General features: G+C 35.5%; 1 protein-coding gene and 1 non-coding gene across 2 annotated transcripts in view; both read left to right on the forward strand.

The window, feature by feature from the left end:
* DEPDC1B (DEP domain containing 1B) overlaps positions 1–10403 on the forward strand; it is an 81260-nt gene extending 70857 nt beyond the window's left edge. Inside the window, exons 10-11 of the mRNA XM_077751433.1 lie at positions 7742–7927; positions 9437–10403. Of these exons, the coding sequence (XP_077607559.1) occupies positions 7742–7927; positions 9437–9604 (354 nt within the window). The 3' untranslated portion in view covers positions 9605–10403. The remainder of the gene's footprint in view (positions 1–7741; positions 7928–9436) is intronic.
* On the forward strand, positions 1726–1856 carry LOC144221096 (small nucleolar RNA SNORA18). Its single transcript, XR_013331962.1, has one exon. It is a non-coding gene; the product is annotated as a small nucleolar RNA SNORA18 (small nucleolar RNA).
* Positions 10404–16914: the final 6511 nt, after the last annotated feature.

Below are 16914 nucleotides of genomic sequence, written 5' to 3' on the forward strand. Positions count from 1 at the left end.
CCTCCATCCCCTCCCCTCCCCTCCCCTTCCCTCCCTTCCCTTCCCTTCCCCTCACTCACTCACTCTCTCACTCTTGCTCTTTTATACCTTATTTTCTCCTGATGGTACAACAAGAAATATTTCCCATATCACTAAATATTCTTGACTGACACCAGGGTTGTTGAGAGCTCAGATTCTGGAGCTAGTGTAGCTTGTGTTCCTGATGTACCCTCTATTGGCCCTGTGACCTTGAGCACATTTTATAACGTGTCTCTGCTTCAGCCTCTACCTGACATCCTCTTTTCTCATCTGTACAATAGGATAATAGTCAATACCTATGTCTTAGGGTTGTTTTAGGGATTGAATGTCTTAAGATGTGGAAAGGGCTTAAAGATAATATTTATCACTTAGTAGGCCCTCAGTTGGTGGCTGCTGTTAATATTATCATCATTAGTGTTATGTTATTCCACAATATTATTATTAGTAGTATAGTATTCCATAATATGGATGTATACCATAATTTATTTAATTGGCTTTCTTTGGTTAGTACTTAGATTGTTTCCATTTCTCCCTCTGTTTTGCAAACAACATAACAGTAAATATTTTTGTACCTAAGTTTTTTTGGGGGGTAAGATTCCATGATCATCTTCTAAGAATAATTTATTTTAAGTTTATTTATTTTGAGAGAGAACAAGAGAGAGTGAGAGAGAGAAAGAGAGAGAGAATCTCAAGCAGTCCCCATGCTGTTAGCACAGATCCCTATGTGAGGCTTGATCTCACAGCTGTAAGATTACAACCTGAGCCAAAATCAAGAGTCAGATGTTCAACCGACTGAGCCACCCAGGTGTTTCTATAAGAATAAATTTTTATGAGTGGCATTGCATGGTCAAAGGCTATGGATATATTTTAAGTATTGATTGCATATTGCCAAATTCCCCTTTAGAATGCTTGTTCTACTTTGTAGCCCCATGAATGGTGTAAGAAAGTACTCACATCTTTGCACCCGTGTCTGCTCTGGGTATCATCGTTAACATATATGCCTTTGCCATTTTACTGGGTAAAAAGCATAACCTTACTGCTGTTGTAGTTAAATCTTCTCCCCCCAATATTTTTATGACCCTAACTTATAACAAAAGTAAAGAAGAAATACTTCACTGAATTTCTGCGAGGAGAAGTGATAGCAATAGCTCTGTTGCTCTGTATACTTGCTGGGTTCCGGTGTTCCCATAGCACAGGCATATACTGCAGCAGCTTATAACTGAGCCCTTCGGTCTCACCTGAAGATCAAAAGGCTGAGCTGTACTGATTCATTTAACTGTACATTATCGTGATCTTGGGAAGGGCACTGCTCTGGCACTAAATAAAACCGGTAACCCTTCATTTATCCAATTACATTTTCTCTCTCGGAAGGGCTGAGTAGAATTGCCAAACAGTTGTTTCAGTATTCAGAAATCTCTGTTCTCTCATGTGGACTACTCAGCCCCTACAGCATGTCACATTCAGGGCAGTGCTTCTCTGAAAATGAACAGTGTTAACTTGAATGGTTCTGGGGAAATTTCACGGCTGACCCTGGGATAGATAAATTGTGAGGTAGGCATTGTTTTTCACACCAGCCTTCTATTAACCTTGACTACAGTCCTCTTCTTCCTTTTCTATGTTTAATCATAGATATCTAGAGTTTTCCCTACTAAGTGTCTGGCTGCAGAAGAGCAAAAGTGTTATATTTTGGGGAAAATGAACACTTTAATTGAGGTCTGTCCTGGTGGGGCTTTTTCTATAAACCTACATCATTGGGAACTCCTCATAGAGTATATGTGTGGTTTCCTTTATTCATAGAACTATGTGTTTAGATCTGTAGGAAGAACTACAAAACGTCTATCTGCTAAAACTATATGAAAGATGTAATAGTCAGATTTTTTAAGTCTTAGGTACTGGCATATCCCAACAATCTGTACAGTTCTAGGGTGTGAGAGTTGGGGGTGAATATGATTTGCACTCATTCATGTTTAGAGGTTGTCTGAAATTGAGAACCAGGCAGATCAGATCCATGTACTCTGACCCTAACTGTATGGGGAATTTTTGAAGTCTGTCCATATTCAAGTGGAGATAAAGAAGTCCAACTGAAAGAACCCTGGACTAACAGTGACAACTGTGGATTGAATCTAAGGCCTTTTCAAAAGGGCTATTTTGAAGATTATGATTCTGACTTTGGAAACTATGGGGATTGGCAGTGGAAAGATTCACATGTAAAATTCTTTAATTAAATATTTCTTGACTTAAAAAAACACTAATTTCTTTCTAGTTGAAGTATAACTGACATATATTAGTGTTACATTAGTTTCAGCTATACAACATAGTGATTCCATGGTTCTGTACATACTCAGTGTTCCTCACAATGAGTGGTCACTGTACAACATTGTTACATTATTGACTATATCCCTTATGTTATACATTTCATGTCTGTGACTTATTTATATTTTCTAACTGAAAGTTTGTACCTCTTAATCCCTTTCATCTATTCGCCTATCTTCCCCCACTTCTGTATATGAGAGTCACTTTGGTTGTTTTGTTTGTTTTTTATATTCCAGATATAAGTGAAATCATATGGTATTTGACTTTCTCTGAGTTATTTCACTTAGCAAAATCCCTTCTAGGTCCATCCATGTTGTCACAAATGGCAAGATATCATCCTTTTTATGGCTGAGTAATGTTCCATGTATATACCACATCTTTTTTTTTTTTTTGAAGTTGCACTGTAGTTAACATACAATGTTATATTAGTTTCAAGAGTATAATATAGTGATTCAACAGTTTCGAACATCACCCCAGTGCTCATCATGACAAGTGCACTCCTTAATCCCCATAACTTTTTTTACCCACCCCCCACCATCTTCCCTCTGGTAACTAAGAGTCTGTTTCTTGGTTTATTTCTCTCTCTCTTTTTTCCCTTTGCTCATTTTGTTTGTTTCTTAAATTCCACATGTGAGTAAAATTATATGGTATTTTTCTTTCTCTAATTAATTTATTTCTGTTAGCATTATACTCTCTAGCTCCATCCTTGCTGTTGCAAATGGCAAGATTTCATTCCTTTTTATGGCTGAATATATGTGTGTGTGTGTGTATTTACACACCACATCTTCTTGATCCATTCATCTGTTAATAGACACTTGGGCAGGGCTGCTTCTGTATCTTGGCTCTTGTAAATAATGCTGCAATAAACATAGGTGTGCATATTTGTTCTCAAATTAGTGTTTTCATTTTCTTTGGGTAGATATCCAGCAGTGGAATGCTGGATCATATGGTAGTTCTGTTTTTCATTTGTTGAGGAACCTTCATACTATTTTCCATAATTATTGCACCGATTTACATTCCACCACCGGTGCACAAGCGTTCCCTTTTCTCCACATCCTTGCCAACGTTTGTTATTTCCTGTCTTTTTGATTCTAGCCATTGTGACTGGTGTGGGGTGGTATCTCATTGTAGTTTTGATTTGTGTTTTCTGGATGACTAGTGATGTTGAACATCTTTATGTGTGTCTATTAGCCATCTGTAAGTCTTATTTGGAAAAATGTCTTTTCTGGTCTTCTGCCCATTTTAAAATCAGATTGGTTTTTTTTGATGTTGAGTTGTAGAAGTTCTGTGTTTTGGATAGTTACCTATTATTGGATATATCATGTGCAGATATTTTCTCCCATTTACTACGTTGCCTTTTGGTGTTATTGAGGGGTTTTTTTTGGTTGTTGTTGTGTTGTTCAGTTTTAGTTTTTGGTTTTTTGTTTGTTTGCTGTACAAAATCTTTTAATTTTAGTGTAGTCCCAGGAGTTTATTTTTGCTTTTGTATCCCTTGCCCAAGGAGACATATCCATAAATATGTTGTTTAGGGTGATATTATAGCCTATGTTTTCTTTTAGGAGTTTTAAGATTTTAGGTCTAGGGGTGCCTGGGTGGATCATTCGGTTAAGGGTCCAACTTTGGCTCAGATCATGATCTCGCAGTTTGTGGGTTCGAGCCCTGAGTCGGGTTCTGTGCTGGGAGCTGAGAGCCTGGAGCCTGTTTCAGATTCCATGTCTCCCTCTCTCTCTGTGCCTTCCCCCGCTCATGCTCTGTCTCTCTCAGACTCAAAAATAAATAAACTAGGGGCGCCTGGGTGGCTTAGTCGGTTAAGCGTCCGACTTTCGCTTAGGTCATGATCTCGCGGTTCGTGGGTTCGAGNTTTAAAAAAAAATAATAAATAAATAAATAAATAAACTATTAAAAAAAATATTTTAGGTCTCACATTTTAGGTCTTTAACCCATTTTGAGTTTATATTTATCTATGATATAAGAAAGTGGTCTAGTTTTATTCTTTTACATATGGTTGTCCTGTTTTCCCAGCACCAATTATTGAGAAACTTGTTTTCACCATTGTATATTCTTGCCTCCTTTGTCACAGATTAATTGACATACATGCATGGGTTTATTTCTAAGCTCTCTTTTCTGTTCAGGACATTGATTTATGTGTCTTTTTTTTGTTCTAGTACCATATTTGATTACTGTAACTTTGTAGTATAGTTTGAAATCTGAGACTGTGATACTTCAGCTTTATTCTTTTTTCTCAAGATTGCTTTGGCTGTTTGAGGACTTTTGTGTTTTAATACATGTTTTAGAATTATTTGTTCTTGTTCTTTGTAAAGTGTTATTGGTATTTTGATAGAGATTGTGTTAAACCTGTAGGTTGCTTTGGGTAATATGGGCATTTTAATGATATTCTTCCAATCCATGAGCCTGGTATACATTTCCAGTTGTGTTGTCTTCAATTTCTTTCATTAAGGGTGTGGTCTGTCACCTCCTTGGTTAAATTTATTCCTAGGTAATTTATTCTTTTTGGTACAAATATAAGAGGTTTATTTTCTCAATTTCTCTTTCTTCTACTTTAATATTAGCATACAGAAATACAACAGGTTTCTCCATGTTAATTTTGTATCCTGCAAGTTTACTGAATTCATTTATGACTTCTAATAGTTTTTTGTTTGAGTCTTTAAGGTGTTTTATGTATAGTATCATGTCATCTGCAAATATTGACCGTTTTAATTCTTCCTTCTCATTTTGGAGGCATTTTATTTCTTTTACTTGTCTGCTGTGGCTAGGCCTTCCAGGACTGTGCTGAATAAAAGTGGTGTCAGAATGGTCATCCTTGTCTTATTCTGGATCTTAGAGGAGAAGCTTTCGGCTTTTTTATCATTGAGTATGATGTTAGTTCCGACTTTTTCAATGTACCCTTTACTGTGTTGAGGTATGTTCCCTCTAAACCCATTTAGTTGGGGGTTTTCTTTTTTATCATGAATGGCTGTCGTATTTTGCCAAATGCTTTTTCTGCTTCTGTTGAAATAATGGTATGGTTTTTATCATTCTTGTTAATGTGATATATTACACTGACTGATTTGTGAATAGTGAGCCACCCTTATATTCCTAGAATAAATCCCACTTGGTCATGGTGAATGATCCTTTTAATGTATTGTTAATATTTTGTTGAGAACTTTTGCATCTTTGCTAATCAGAGATACTGGCCTGTAGTTGTCTTTCTTTGCAGTATCTTTATCTGGTTCTGGCATCAGGGTAATGCTGACCTGGTAGAATGGATTAGGAAGTTATCAGTCCTCTTAGGTTTTTTTGAATAGTTGGAGAAGAATAGGTATTAACTCTTTTTTAAATGTTTGGTAGACTTCATCTGTGAAACTATTTGATCCTGAACTGTTGTTTGTTGGGTGTTTTGTGATTACCAGTTCACTTTCATTAATAGCAGTTAATCTGTTCAAATTTTTTAATTTCTTTTTGATTTAGCCTAGGAAGATTGTGTGTTTCTAAGAATTTACCCATATCTTCTAGGTTGCTCAATTTGTCAGGTAATTTTTCATAATACTCTCTTATAATCCTTTTTATTTCTGTGGTGGTGTTATTTCTCCTCCTTTATTTCTGATTTTATTTATTTGGGTCCTCTCTCTTTTTTTCTTGATAAGCCTGGTTAAAGGTTTATCAATTTTGATTTTTCTTTTCGAAGAAACAGCTCTTAATTTCATTGATTTTTTTTTTTGTGTGTCTATTATTTTCTTTTTATAGTCTATTGTTTCCTTCCTTCTCTTAGCCATGGGCTTTGTCCTTTTTTGTTGTTGTTGTTGTTCCTTTAGGTGTAAGGTTAGGTTGTTTATTAGAGTTTTTTTGGGTTCTTGAGATAAGCCTGTAACACTATAAATCTCCCTCTCTGGACTGCTTTTACTGTGTTCCAGTAATTGGGACAATTGTGTTTGGCTTTTAATTAATTTATTTATTTTTATTATTTAAAGAGAGCAAGTACAAGTAGGGGAGAGAGGCAGAGGGTGAGAGAGAGAATCCTAAGTGGACTTCATGCTGGACATGGAGTCCCCATGACACAGGGATCAATCCCATGACCTTGGGATTGTGACCTGAGCCAAAATCAAGGGTTGGATGTTCAATTGACTGAGCCACCCAGGTGCCCCTGGACCACTGTGTTTTCATTTTCATTTGTCTTCATGTATTTTTTAAAATTTCTTCTTTGATTTCTTCATTGACCCATTGGTTATTTAGTTGCACACGTTCTTGTTTCTTCCAGTTTTTTGAGGTTTTGTTTTTTTTATAACTGATTTCTTTTCTATTGTTGTGGTTGGAAAAGATGCTTGATATGATTTCAGTTTTCTTAAATTTATTGAGTCTTGTTTTGTGGCCTGACATGATCTATCCTGGAGAATGTTCCATGTACACTTGAAAAGAATGTGTTTTTTGCTGTATTTGAATGGAATATTCTGTATATATTTGTTAGGTCCATCTAATCTAATGTGTTGTTCAAAACCACTGTTTCCTTATTGATTTTCTGTCTGGGTTACTTCTCCATTGATGTAGGTGGGATGTTAAAGTCTCCTATTATGATTGTATTATTGTCAGTTTCTCCCTTTATGCCTGTTAATGTTTGCTTTATGTAAATTAGATATATAGATATACTTATATATTTTAGATTTTTATATACTTACTTGGGAGAGAGAGAGAATGAGCAGGGGAGGGGCAGAGAGAGGGGGTGGGCAGAGGATCTGAAGCAGGCTCTGTGCTGACAGCATAGAGCCTGATGTGGGGCTAGAACTCACAAACCATGAGATTGTGACCTGAGCCGAAGTCTGATGCTTAATCAACTGAGCCATCCAAGTGCATCTGAAAACTAAATGTTTTTAATGGATGTTCATTTATTTGCAGGTCTCGGTATTATCTTTCCTCTTTTTTCTTCCTTCTCCCTTTTGCCCTATACAATGTCCAAATATTTGTTTTCTTGCTTTTCACTGTTAACATATTTGGAGATGGTTGTAGAACTTCTCTCTACATAATTGTGAAGCTACATGTGTTTCTCTTTCCATCCCCACGGAAGAGAGGATCAGATTCTCCAGATGAGGGAAGGGACCCACAGAGTGTGATCAATATTTTAATTGTTTTGAATCATTTTTGTCAACATGTTTAGTTTATATTTCAACTTAAGATTTTATTTAAAAGAGCACAGAGGTTTTTTTGTTTATTAAAATGGCCCTTGGGTATAAAAAGGTAAAAATCTCTTACTTAAAACTGTTGCAGTGATTTTTTTTGACATTATAGAAACACTTCTACCTTTTAATAAAGAGTTTTCCCCAGTCAAATTGTATTTGCCTGCTGTATTTGATCTGAACTAATTTTTGCAATTTATGTGAAAATATACTTATTCCTTTCACTATTAATCCTTTTGCCTCAGATAAAATACCCAGGAGCTGATATGGATATCACTTTATCTGCTCCATCATTTTGCCGTCAGATCAGTCCAGAGGAATTTGAATACCAGAGAGCATATGGCTCTCAGGAACCTCTGGCAGCCTTGTTGGAAGAAGTCATAACAGATGCCAAACTCTCCAGCAAAGAGAAGAAGAAAAAACTGAAGCAGGTAAAGAATATTCTTTATTAGTCATTTCTTCTTCTGCCTGCTGTTCTTAAATTTTTTCTTTTTATTCTTTTTTTTTTTTTTTTTTTTAGGTCTTCAATATAGCTTTTTTAATAGTGTCTCCTTTTCTTTTTTTTCCACAAAGGTACATTAAGTTTATTTATTTATTTATTTTTACAAATAGTTTATTGTCAAATTAGTTTCCACATAACACCCAGTGCTCATCCCCACGAGTCCCCTCCTCCATGTCCATCCCCCCTTCCCCCTACATCCATCAGTTCTCAGTTTTTGTCAGCATTCAAGAGTCTCTCATGGTTTGCCTTTTCATAAGTTTCATGTGAATCTCATCTTCTGAGACATAGCACTTTTGAAAGTATTTTATTCAATTCATATATTCCAACAGTCTCATTGTTTTACATAATTGTGGTCTGTTTTCCATATCTTTATTTTCCAGTGTAGTTATTTTACCATTGTTGAACTGTTCCTTTGTGGAGCTTGTTCTCCATTATTTGTTCTTTGTTTTGCTACGTGGCTTGATGTGAGTTAGTGGACTCATTACTTTAAATTCAGAGAAGCTATCAGATGAGGACAGATTCCTTTTGATTCTTTTTCGAAAGGCAAATTATACTGAATTTGCAAATATAAACTGTGTAAAATTGAAAAGGCTTTGGTTTTAGATAGCCAGTATCAAATTGGTTTTTTGCCTCAGGCATTGCTACAAGTTTTTAGTTCCTACTAGGAACACAGTTTAGGGTTTCATTGACTAGTATTTAACTCAAACTAGATTTACTTTGACTATTCTTAAAAGGATTGATTGCAGATTAAGTGAATGGTTTTTATTTTTGAAGTCTGATGCAAGCTTGATTCCTGATCACATCGTTACACATAGGATTTATACACAGATCACCAGAGTTCTAGACCCCAAACATATTTTTTCAGTAATTTTGGAGAAGAGTTCAATGTTGAGGATAAAGGAAAAGCATATTGCCTCTCTTTAAGCTTTTCATAAAGTCATATATACTGGAATGTTTTCCCTTCCATTTGAGCAGAAGCAGGTGGGGCTGAGTTGGAGAAGCTGGGAGATCGTGAAATGTAGTTGGGCCAAAATTTTCCTTAACCGTGTAGAACATAAGTTATTTTCAAGTCAGAATTACTTGTGAATATTTTTAAAGTGAAGTCTATTTATAGTTAGCATTGGGGGAAATTCTAAGAAATAAGACCAAAATGAGAAGTTTATTTGGAGCTTTGATCAAATTTAAGTTGAATTAAATCTACAGCAAGGGGAATCAAATGATGTTACGAAAATAAATGGACTTGTGTTGGAGTGAGTTTGATTATGATTAGTTGCCTTATTATTTTTTCTGATAGAGAACAATAAACATTAAAACAAAACAAAAACAACTTGTATGGAATCAGATATGAAAGTCTTTAATTTTAAAATTAGAACACCTAATGTTATTGTCCCTTATCTTGGGTTTTTTTGGACTCATCTTGAACTTTTTTTTTTTTTAGTTTCAAAAATCCTATCCCGAAGTCTACCAAGAACGATTTCCTACACCAGAAAGTGAAGCACTTCTGTTTCCTGAAAAACCGAAACCGAAACCGAAACCACAGCTGCTAATGTGGGCACTAAAAAACCCTTTCCAACCATTTCAAAGAACTAGAAGTTTTCGAATGTAGTACTTAGCTGTTGCTGTTGCCTTGAGCAAATTGGTGGTTACAGGAGGACTATGGCGGTGGAAGAAAGAAGAGCAGTAAATATAAACTACTGAAATACAAAGTTACCGGACTTCCAAAAATGTTGAGCCATTATCAGTATTTTTGTAAAACTCAGTGCTAGTTTTAAAGTGTACAAATCACTTAAAAGTTTGGACAAATGTATAGTGGTATGGTTAATGTGCGTGTTTGTGATTGTTACAAAATTTGTGGGTATTTTCATTTTTTTATTTGTTGTCTTTCATGGTGTTAATAAAATAATTGTACATTTCAGTTACTGATGTCATTGTTCTAACCAAGTCTCAAAAATAGTGTATGTACTTGAATAAGAGAGACACTGGGTATTGCTACTGTGATGCTATTGAGTTCCTAGCTTATGGTTGTGACTTCTCTTCGTGTAAAATCTGGTTTTCATTCTTGTACAGAGATTCTTAAGGCCCTATATTATGATGGCTGTGTCTTTTATTGCAGATTCGTTGGATATTATGACAGATTTAACTAAAGCTGGTTCTTTTATTACAAATATATTAACTGGTGTTTACCTATAATGGACTTGATTTTCATTTACCTGCAGTGGTATAATTTCAGCCTTGGCTGAAAAATTGAACTGAGTAAACCTTTTGGATCCCCTTGTACCTGTGATTGTGAATCAGGACATCGTTGTTTCATAAAAAATACAAATGGGTTAAGTAAAACAAGACTGCTTCCTTTATATTTCCCCCAGCTTCCTCAGCCATTTGAAAGTAAATGGAATGTAAATAAATACTGGTTTTTGTTTTTTTATGCTATGTGGTGTTTCTTTTTTGGTATTTACTTAACTCACTTAGAGAACGTCCTCAGATGCTAAACTTCATTGTCTTGGCCTGTGTCCTCACATCATTCAGTTATTTCTGTGATAAAATGAGTGACATTTAGGCTTTGGTACGAGCCTACAAGAGGCTTTGTCTGTTTCTTTTGCTTTGCTTTGCTTTGCCCTTTTGCAAATAATGGTACACTTAGGTTATGTGGCATCTGGAAGCCTTCTTCTGTAAGTAATTACCCTAAATTTTAAGAGTAACAGTCACTAATTGGTTTTGGACTGAATTTTCCTTGCCTTTGCCATCTGGCCCTGTTCTTTTGTTGCAGAATGCCTACTACATGTGAGTCAGATTTTGTTTACTTACAAATGGATAAAAAGTATTCCTATTGGTTTGGGTACCACCTTTCCTTCCAAATATGTAAAGGAATGGGAGATTCTCAGTATTTCAGGATTTGTTTTCAGACCTTAGAATGGTGTTTAGAGCAAAGGGTAAGTCTACTTCTGCTCTGCTCTCCAGTAAACTTTCCCATTGGCAGTGAATAAGAGTTTTGCTTAATGTCCTCACCAAAACTTGGTATTGTCAGAGTTTGAATTGTTGTCAATGTGGTATGTGTATGATGGTATTTCATTATGGTTTTACTTTGTGTTACAGATATGGTATAGCCAAAGACTTTTACTATATGTATATATTTTCACTTTTGCCACTTTTATTCATATTTTAATATCAGCTTGTCATGCTCCACACACACACATGCACACGCACACACCTGAGATTTTGATTTGGATTATATTGAATGTGTAAGTGAATTTGGAGATAATTGCTATCTTTCCAATAGTATATCTTCCAGGGGATGAAAATAGTTTATCTTTCCATTTATTTAGAATAAATGAGAAAAAAATTTTCTGCAAGGTTTACAAATCTTTTGTTGGATGTGTTCCTAGATATTTGATACTTTTAAAAAATGTTAGTAGCAAATTTTCAAATATACACAAAAGTAAATAGTATCCATCCTTAACTTCACTAGTTATTATTTAACTGAAAAATACCTCTTGTTTGATCCTTTTGTGAATGAGGTTATTTTAAAATTTCTACTTTCAGTTTCTTGCTCATATATAGTATAATACTGATTTTTGTGTACTGATGTTTATACCCAGCCTCTCTGCTAGACTTTCTGGGTTTTCTTAATGTTTATATTTGAGAGAGAGAGAAAGAGAAAGTGAGTAGGGAAGGGGCAGAGAGAGAGGAAGACACAAAATCTGAAGCGGGCTCCAGGCTCTGAGCTGTCAGCACAGAGCCTGATGTGAGGCTTAAACTCACGAAGCGTGAGATCACAACTTGAACCAAAGTTGGACTCTTAACTGACTGAGCCACCCAGGTACCCCTAGACTTTCCTATTCATTCTAATTATCTAGTGTGATTTTTTTTTGGATTTCCTACCTCTTCGCTACATAATAAGCAAACAATGACAGTTTCTGTTTTTCATTTCTGTGGTCGATAGCGTTTAATATGTCCCCAGTGACCCCTGCCTCTTGGTATTTGTGCAGTCTTTCCTTGAGTGTAAGTTGGATGTAGTGACACATTTCTAACAAGTAGAATATGGGAAAAGTGATAGGCTATCTCTTGAGATTAGAGTGCGAAAAGACTGGTTTCCATCTTGCTTGCCCTCTCTCTCACTCTCTCTCAGGGCTGCTCTGAGGGGAAAGCCAGCCGACCTGTGTGAGCTGCCCTATGGAGAGGCCCCTCAGGCAAGGAACGCTCTGCCCACTGGCTAGTGAGGACGTTAGGCCTGCCCACAGCTGTGTGAGCGAACTTGGAAGTGGCTGTTCTGAGGTCTGCCAAGCAGTCTCGTGAGTGATCCTGCAAGTACATTCTCTCTGAAGCAAACCTTGAGGTGAAGGCAGCCTTAGCTGACACCTTGACTGTAGCCTGAGATACTGAGCCAGAGGACTCCGCATCGTTGAGCCTGGATACCAGACCCACGAAACTGTGAGATAATAAACATTTGTTGTTTCCAGCCACCTTAATGTTGGGGTAATTTGTTATGAAGTGATAGATAACAATACACCTTCCAATTCGTATTCCCTCCTTTTCTCCCACCTTCCGTCCATCCCTCCTTTCTTCCTTCCCTTCTTCATTTTTTTGAATTATTATAAACTGTCACTCTTTAGCAATGCACTTGTTTGCAGTGTATCTGTATTATATTTAGTTGTGTCCCTTATAAACATCATATAGTTAGATTATGTTTTTAAGATGCCAACTTGACAATTTTTGTTTCTAACAAAAATTTTGTAACAAACTATATTTAATATAATTATTCTATATTTGGGTATAAATACTTATTGATGCTTTAATACCTTTTTGTCTCTACTTTCTTGACTTTGAAGTTTACACCTAATTTCATGTTTTCTTCTCTTCTAATTAGAAACTATTCTGCTTCTAATTTTCTTATTGGGTCCCTTGAAATTACATTTTACATAGTAATTTATCAAAGTTTAAAGTTCGTAAATGCCTTTTATCCTCCTTTCAGGCTGTTCAGGAACCTTAAAGCCCTAAGAACACCCTCCCAAACGAGATATTCTTCTTCTGATGTTTTAACTTTATTGTTTAAAAGCAATAAGTATGTTCATAATATGTTGTTTTTATATATAGACTTACTAATGTTTTACCACATTTCTCCTTCTTAGAGTACATTCTTCAGAGTTTATCTTTAGTATTTGCTGATTTTTGTCTTTTTACATTTTCCCCTTATTCCTTTTTAAAATAACTTTATTGAGATATAATTCACCTATCATGCAGCTAACCCTTTTAAAGTGTATATATAATTCAGTGGTTTTTAGTATTTTACATTTCTAACTTTTTTCTTATGTAACAAAATTTGCCATTTAATCATCTTTAAGTATACAAGTATATATAAAGAATGCCTTCATTCTTTAAAATATTTCTGCTGCTTATGGAATTCTAGGTTGAAGGTTATTATATTTCAGCACGTTGTAGTCATTCCTTTGTTAGCTGGCTTTTGTTATTACTGATGAGAAGTCACTTGACACTCTAGAGATAAGTGTCATGTTTTGGCAGGCTGCTGTTTTTGATTTTCTCTTTGTCTTTGGTGGTGTGCAGTTGACAATAACATTTCTAGTTTATATAATACACATTCAGTGGTTATTCTGCTTGAGACTTGTGAGGCTTCTTAAATAAGAAGATCAAGGCCTTTTGCTTTTCTCACAATCTTTCCTCGGGTTTTGATCCTTTAATTCAACATACTTTAGATCTTTTCACCCTATCCTGTGTCTCTTAATCTCTCATGTACCTTCCATATTTTTGCCTTTCTGTGCTGCATTCTGTATAATTTCTTCAATCTTCTTTCCATTCCAACACATTTCTCTTCAGGTATGTTTAGTCTACTATTAAATCCTTGTATTCACTATTCTTGAATTTATGTCTAGTTTACAGCTCAGGAAATAAGACTCAGTAAGGTTGAGTAACTGCCCTAAGATCACCCAGCTTGTGAACAGCATAGTAGGCAGTCACACCCAGCTGTGACTGCATAGTCCAGGCTCCTGACTCCCAGTGAGCATTGTTTCATGGGTTTTATGAGCACTTATTTGGTATTTATGTAAAAGCTCAGACACTATTTTTTGGAGTATACTTTATAAAACTTAAGAACTCAAATTTCTTTTTTTTTTTTTTTAATGTTTATTTTTGAGAGGGAGAGAGAATATGAGGGAGGGAGGGGCAGAGAGAGAGAGAGGGAGACACAGAATCTGAAGCAGGCTCCAGGCTCTGAGCTGTCAGCACAGACCCTGACACAGGGCTCAAACCCATGAACCACGAGATCATGACCTGAGCTGAAGTTGGACACTTAACCAACTGAGCCACCAAGACGCCCCAAGAATTCAAGTTTCTTTTTGATTTGCAGTGGTTTCATTGGGCTAACCCTACTTTGCCAAATTCATTTCCATTCTTTTTCTGGTCACTTTCTATGTAAATCTGTTGAAGACTTTTCACTGAATTTCCTACATATCTCTATAAAAAAATTTGCAACAGTGATGAAACTAGAGTGTTTTGTAGAAGCTCTCTGGTGCATTGTGTTTTTGCTTTGTTTGTGGGTATGCCCTTTAAGACACTGTGATGTGTAGTTGCTTTTATGTTTAGGTATAATGAGTAGAAATGTCATAGGGATTTTCACTGCTCTGAGAAACTCAGGAATTTGTCAAATGAGTGTTGCGTACAGAAAATTCAAAGGTACTAAGGCACATTTCAAGATTGAATATACCCCGTGTAATGGAATTCAGCCATTCTTCATCCTGATTTCTCATATATTGTTGTGTTCCTGTATCTACCTTCAAGGAAGTCATATTTGGGCTCTAGCAAATGGAGCAGGTGCATCAGTCATGACTTAGCATTTGTGTTATCTAGGAGCTCTCTTCCAATTCCCATATCCAGAAGAGAGTTTCTATACATTTTTATAGGAAATGTAACTTAAAAAGAGCCAGTATTTGTGAACTGTTACTGTATAAGAATAGGAAACTATTAGGGGCACCTGGGTGTCTCAGTCGGTTAAGCATCCAACTTCGGCTCAAGTCATGACCTCATGCTCTGTGAGTTTGAGCCCCGCATCGAGTTTTGTGCTGACAGCTCACAGCTTGGAGCCTGCTTCAGATGCTGTGTCTCCTTCTCTCTCTGCCCAGCTTGTGTGTCTCTCTCTTTCAAAAATAAAAACTATTAAAAAAAAAGTTTTAAAAAGAAAAAAGAAAGAAAGAGGAATTAGTTAAAATGGCTCTTTACTTTGGTGTGGCTGAATCTTTAATATCTTTCCTTTTATGTTGAAGAACAAAAATCGACAAACATTAAAGTCCTGGAGTAATTTACTAAAATCAGTATTATTACCAAATAAATATTTATTTACTAAATAATTATTATTTACTAAAATCAGTAGCAAGAGGCAGTTCAGCTGTATGTCTCTCCGACATTATAGTATTTTGCCCAAACTTGAAGTGTTTACTTCAAAATGAGACATTAGAAATTCTAATTTTGTGGCATTTGGAATCATTTTCCACTTGCATCTTCTTGCTTAAGACAACATAACCTGCAAAAAAGTATACTACCTGAATCGTTACATATTGGGTCTCCCAGGCAAAGAAATTACTGTAAAACAAACTATGATTATTAGGACTTAAATAAATGATTTGCTCCTGGGTACACAAGTATTTGAAAGTTGGGATCTGATATGGCATTAATAAACAGAGAATTTGCTTCTTTTTATCAACTTGAAAATGCATTTGTTATTTAATTTTGCAGAAGAAATGTACTCCCTGGGATAACTAGAGGGTATATTCACTAATTTAAGAATACAATGAGTAACTTCCCATGGATTTTTTTGTGTGTTTTAGTGTCCATTAACATCAGCGTTTCAACTTCCCATTTGAGGAAATGAAAATGGGAACAACAATGGGATAATAGGGTCCCAGCCTATTAAAAAATTAAAAATGTCACTTGTTCAGTGCAGATTTGTGTTGGTCTGTAAGTTTCATAATTCAGTGAATAAAACTATAGTGTTTGCAAATTCCATCTTGGGGAATTATTTGCTTCATTTCAGGACCTAGAATAAAGTATACTTTCCATAAAACATACCTGTCTCAAAGCAAAAAAATAATACATGTGTTTGGCTGGGTGTATTCACTGTATAATACCTCTGTTGGGCCTCTTCTGTTAAAACCAAGAACAATATCCAGATACTTTTCTAGAGCATATAACAGAAGTTGTTCTCACCTTTTCCAGCCTCTACAAATTTTACTTATATGTTCTGCCCTCTCTCTAATACTAATAGTGAGGTAGTCTTCTTGAGCATTCTAGTAAAACAAATAACGAAAAACCAAGAGGACTAAAGGTCCTCTTATTTCCATAAGAACTAGTAAACTATAATAGATATTTAAAATAGAAGTACTTTTGTTTTAATCAGTGTTGGGTAATCTGACATGGGAATGAAGAGTCCTTTTGCTCACTATTTGCAACTAAGAACTTGTGCCCTTTGGAAGAGTCTTTGCAAGAGTATTATCAGTGATAATTTACCAAGGTACCAGAATGGTTTGCTGTGAAAAACAGTTTTGTTAAGATAAAATGCAATCTCTGATTTTAAGAGTCTCTGATTCTACTTTATTTCTATTTAGATATGTATGTACTTATATTTTTTAAAAATCAGGTGTGTTTTAGACTCAGTTATTAAAAAAATAAGAAAGCAAAGTCATACCATGTGAAAGATGTTTTGAAGATTAGAATCATGTGCCTGAAAGTTCCTTCCCATGAGATCTTAAAACAGACCACAATACAAGGCATAGAGGAAAAGAACAGCAGAAATGAGCCTTTTTGCCTACTGATTCTGCTTATTTTTATATTAAACTTGGGATTTTGCCCATAGGCAAGTTTGTCCTAAAGATTCCAATCTTATCTACATATATATAAAAAGCTTTCTGATAT

Source organism: Crocuta crocuta, unplaced genomic scaffold, assembly GCF_008692635.1.
Source record: "Crocuta crocuta isolate KB4526 unplaced genomic scaffold, BGI_CrCroc_1.0 scaffold91-1, whole genome shotgun sequence".
Lineage (NCBI taxonomy): Eukaryota > Metazoa > Chordata > Mammalia > Carnivora > Hyaenidae > Crocuta > Crocuta crocuta.